Source organism: Hemibagrus wyckioides, linkage group LG12, assembly GCF_019097595.1.
Source record: "Hemibagrus wyckioides isolate EC202008001 linkage group LG12, SWU_Hwy_1.0, whole genome shotgun sequence".
Taxonomy (NCBI): Eukaryota; Metazoa; Chordata; class Actinopteri; order Siluriformes; family Bagridae; genus Hemibagrus; species Hemibagrus wyckioides.
The window spans coordinates 4,521,069-4,525,983 of record NC_080721.1 but is presented as its reverse complement, the minus strand read 5'-3'; the positions used below and the strand labels follow the sequence as shown (position 1 = coordinate 4,525,983).

The 4,915-nt window shown below is 36.9% G+C and overlaps 1 protein-coding gene across 1 annotated transcript; it reads left to right on the top strand.

The window, feature by feature from the left end:
* The first annotated feature begins 880 nt into the window (after nucleotides 1-880).
* Nucleotides 881-4,114, top strand: edn2 (endothelin 2). The gene is made up of 5 exons (XM_058404917.1): nucleotides 881-1,058; nucleotides 1,496-1,649; nucleotides 1,761-1,874; nucleotides 2,369-2,461; nucleotides 2,634-4,114. The coding sequence occupies exons 1-5, from the start codon at nucleotides 995-997 to the stop codon at nucleotides 2,713-2,715; spliced, it is 507 nt and encodes a 168-aa protein (XP_058260900.1). The 5' UTR covers nucleotides 881-994; the 3' UTR covers nucleotides 2,716-4,114.
* The last annotated feature ends 801 nt before the right edge of the window (nucleotides 4,115-4,915 follow it).

Genomic DNA, 4,915 nt, shown 5'->3' with positions numbered 1-4,915 from the left:
TACGTGAAGCGAATAATTTCTGCTTCGGAAGATTGTATAATGTGTTTTCTTTTACACAACTAATAATATTATTATTAATCACTAACAGCTCTCCAGTTATGTAGCATATGCAATGCATTAGATTCCTAAAATAAAACAGAGTTATGCTGTGTGCATCATAAAAATATTAATAGTAAAACTAGTATATTGAACTGTGCAGTATGGTATAGAAGAATTCTGGTAATAGCAGTGAGTATGTGTATGTGTCTAGGTAAATGGAGATTGAATAAATTTGGAAATATGTTTCTATTTTCTGTGCCACAGGAAAAAATTCAAGTTGCAATGTACTTGTTTATCATAGAGGAAAATATCAAATATTTGTTTAAATAGATGACATTTAACATACTACGTCTTGAATAGAAGGAAAGATTTCTTTTTTGCACTGGATGTTTTGTATATTTTCCATGCACAGTATAATCACATGATACACATATTTCAAGCAAAGAAACAGAGCTCAGCTATTTTTTTTTTTTTTTTGGATAAGTTTTTGACAGTAATAATAGTGATACAGTAAAACTAGAGTGGGTGGAAGTCATTGACAGTTTTTGTTTAATAATGGAGAATCCTTGCGGGGAAAAAGGGCAGGAAAGGCTTTATTTCACACCCTGTCACTGATATCTTGCACATCATGATAATATTCAAAGAGGGATCATCTCAACTTCTCCACTCCTTAATTCTCCTTTTTGTCTCTCTCTTTTTTTTCTATCCACTTTTCCGTGCCCAGTGGATGATCCTCTTGAGAATGTCATTGTGTAACAACAGCGTGTGTTCAAAAGATGATGTCACAAATGGAGGCGTGGCATCAGCTGGCTGATGTATAAAAGGAAGGCCGGGAGTCTGAGTTGCATATGAGCACCTGTCATTGACTCTAGCAAGAGCACTAAGAGCTCAACACACAGTGAACCTGTGCACGTTGCTTTTGGTGGATTTAAAAAAGCCCGGTTTAGCATTTGCAATGGATCTCTCTCTGCACACCATTCTGCTGATCTCTGCCACATTCTGTGTGTTTGTGGAAGAAGGTGAGTCCCTACCTCTCTGTTTCTGGTGTTTTGTGGTGAAGGATGCAAATTTGTGTGCACTACACTGACAAGGCATGCACTGTGCAGTATAAATATATTAATATACATATCTGTCAAGAACTACTTTTGGAAAATGCTCAATGCAAATGCTGAAGTTTCCTACTTTTAGGTGTAGTATTAATTTAGCAATGGGAAATAATCCACAGATGGAATTGCACTTTGTTTCTCATAACCCACATCGGAGACAATAAGACTATGTAACAGCCTTTTTATCTTAAATGATAACATATCTTAATAGATGGCCTTTTACAGGGCCTCGCATATTTACACTGTATGATTAAGAGTTTATAGATATTTACTTTTCATATACTGAGCTGTCCATGTGTGTGCGGTTAACAGATCCTGGTAAATATCTTACATTTTAATGCTCTTTCTAGGATTTGGAGTACCCCTCTTCCAAGCATCAGAAAGCCAGAGCTCTCCTTTACCAGCAAGGAGAGTTCGCACAAAGCGCTGCTCCTGCAGTAACTGGATGGATAAGGAATGCATCTACTTTTGCCACTTGGACATCATCTGGGTCAACACACCAAGGTAGGTGACTCCTATGGCACGAATTCACACAGAAATCCAACTGGATGTAATTTCAGCCTGCAAATCAGTGGACAAAACGAGATCTAAAAGTTCATATCTTTATCTTTACAGTAAGATCGCCCCGTATGGCCTGGGAAGTCCTCTGTCTCGGCGGAGACGCTCCACCGGCCGGTGTGAATGCGCCAACCCCAATGACCCGACCTGCTCCACTTTCTGCCACACCAGGTGAGCATTCTTTAATCCTTGTCTCTTGATCAAAGCAGATAGGCAGCTCTCATCTTTTTCAAGCAGACGCAGGAGAGAGCAGGCAGGATAAACTGTAGTTAAAGGGTTAAGGAGATGTGCACCGATAAGGTGTAGCTGTTTACTTGACTAGGACTAACCTACACCGGCTGGATTTCATATGAGTCATGAAGGTCCCTGAGTCATTAGATTATTTTTAGAAACACTGTTTTTTTACCGTGTTGGGTTATGAGGAATTCTTGAAAATTCTTAATTGCTCAGTTCCATCACGCCGAAGCTGCGCCTCCACCCTTCGACACTGACGTCTGCGCATACCTTAAATGACATGCTTCGCATTGTTTGCTGTAGGGTAAAGAGCAGGAGATGGAGAATGTTTTTTTGCTCAGTAATCCTACGCTAATTATATTTTAATGCTTCACCATGTGTGTCTGCGATATGTGTGTTATTTAACCTGCTGATAATTCTTTTGGTTGCAGCTCCATGGACTCAAGCCTAGTGGTTGTGAATCCGTATGATCCTGAAGAGGGCAATGTGGATAAAGCTAACAAAGATCTCCTTTTATATCTCAGGTAAGGAATTAGAATCATTTATGAAAAAACAACACACACAAATATGTATGTATGTATATATATATATATATATATATATATATGTATATATACATACATATATACGTGCGTATGTATATTCGTTGCTGAAATGGGTGTTAACCATTTTTTGTCCTATTTTTTTCATCTGTAGGCAAGTTGCCAAAGCTAATCTCATTGCAGCCAAGCGTTCTGCGGTTTCGAGAAAAACGCTGATCAAGACCAACAAATCTTGATCTCATCACAGAGAGATGCAGAGCGATAAGCAACAAAGGATCAAAATCTTCCCAGGAGGAAATGTCATTCCTGGGTAAGAAGGTGATGCCCTTGAGAGGATCTCTTCTGCTCAAAACTCGGGGGTATAACAGGAAGGACAGTCGAGAGAACATTCTCTCAGAAGACACTGACAGACCTAAGAATGCTCATGGGAAAAAGAAAAAAAAAAAAAACATCTATGAAAGACATTGACAGTGTTAAGGGAAAAGAACGCTTTAAAGCATTCAGGGTCACAGAAACGTCCTGGATCAGAGAAGCAGTGGCATCTTGGAAAATGCCATTTTGAATAGAAGTGTGCCTTGTGCTGTTTCAGGAAAGGAGGAGAGGAGGAGCACCTTGAACACCTGGGAAACACTGGCCTTTACAAAGGAAGGAATGCCAAAACATGTGGGAGTCACATTTAATAGTTTAGCACTATCCAATGCAAACTGTAAATCCTAGCTTCAAGAATGAGACACTGATGCTTGCAAAGAAAGAAAGAAAGACTCTGTGCAATACTGCTATGTTATGAAAGGTTAAATATTACAGTGATGTCTCTGTATACTAAGGTCTTTTTTTTTATATCCTCTCCTTTTAGTACATCCTGTTCTCTTATTTCAGTTGTACTTCTCTGTATCAGAGTTTCGTATCATTTCATTTCTCTTGAAAATGTTAAATACCTCTATGCAGGCTCTTGCTGCAGTTATGTAGGAAGCAGTCATAAACACTGAGTTTATGCTTTTGTTTCTAATCTATGATAACAATGACCAAAGGTTGCTATGCTGTCTTATCTAAGTTTGCCAGTGGATTCTTTGGGCCATATATTAACTGTTTTATGAAATAGATCAATCACCCAGGGCTTGTTGGGGAGCTTTTTTTTTTTCTTTCTTTCTTTTCTTGGCCTCATTGTGAACGCGGAAATATTATTAACATAGTTACTGTTGCGTGTTTTCAGTTACATGTGCAAACGAGTTTCAATGGCTCAGAGCTTGCCAACAGACTGCAGTAATTGTTTTTTCCTGCAATAGAACAGGCCAACTAATGTCCTTGTATTTTCCCATTATAAAAAACAAGCACTGTGTTTCAGTGGAATGTGTTTAATGAGAGGCCTTTTAACTCCTCATAGCTTGATGTTTGTCTTCTGCGTGTGGACGGCATGCAGAACAACTCAGCACCATGTCAACAACTACTGTTTCTTCTCCCACATCAAGGGAAAGGCCTTTTTCAGCTTGACCACGGATACTTGAATGTTTAGTTTCACAGCCTGCGGGGCCTATATCATGTTGTATAGTAACATGCTTAGAAAAGATTATTTATTTAATTTATTGAGATCACTTATTTATATTTTGTACCTCATTTATAGGATTTTATCTCAAATAAATTATTGGAATTGAAATTTTTGTTTCTGTTGCATCTTAAAGAATTTTTATTACAATAAAATTGACGCACAATGTGCTTTAAAATATCATTCAATTGAATCATATACAGATAAAATAAAAAATAAATAAATATGTTTATTATTATTAATAATAATAATAATAATAATAATAATAAAGATAATAATGTATTACATTTATCTGGCAACATTTTCACCCAAAGTTGCTTAACAATGAAACAAAAGTTATAGAAATGAAATAATAACAATAACAATAACAATATTATTATTATTATTATTATTATTATTATTATTATTATTATTAATAATAATAATAATAATAATAATAATAATAATAATAATAATAATAATAATAATAAAATAAGTGGTGTAGGTGCTTATAGTCCCACAGAAGGACTGTGCTAGAACGCGTACAGTCCATATGGCCACAGCAGCACTGGACATCACTTCTCTGAATGCTGTATCATCAAGTTCAACACAAAGCAGTGGCACAGAAACATCACAGAGAAAAGAAAGAAGCAGTCTCAAGACCTCTCAGAATGATAATACCAAACTTTCTGGGAAGGCTAAAAAATATCAGACACACTGAAAGTGATCAGATGCTGCACTGAGTTATGGTGGAAAGCGGCTACAACCAGCAACCAGTGGACAAATTGGAGTGACGACCAAAAACAATAAAACAGAAAACAAATACCAATGAAGGACAAAAAAGAAAGCCAATAAAATGCTGTACTGAGAACCAGCTTAAACGCTCACAGCATAACCTGTAATGGAAGGAAATGTAC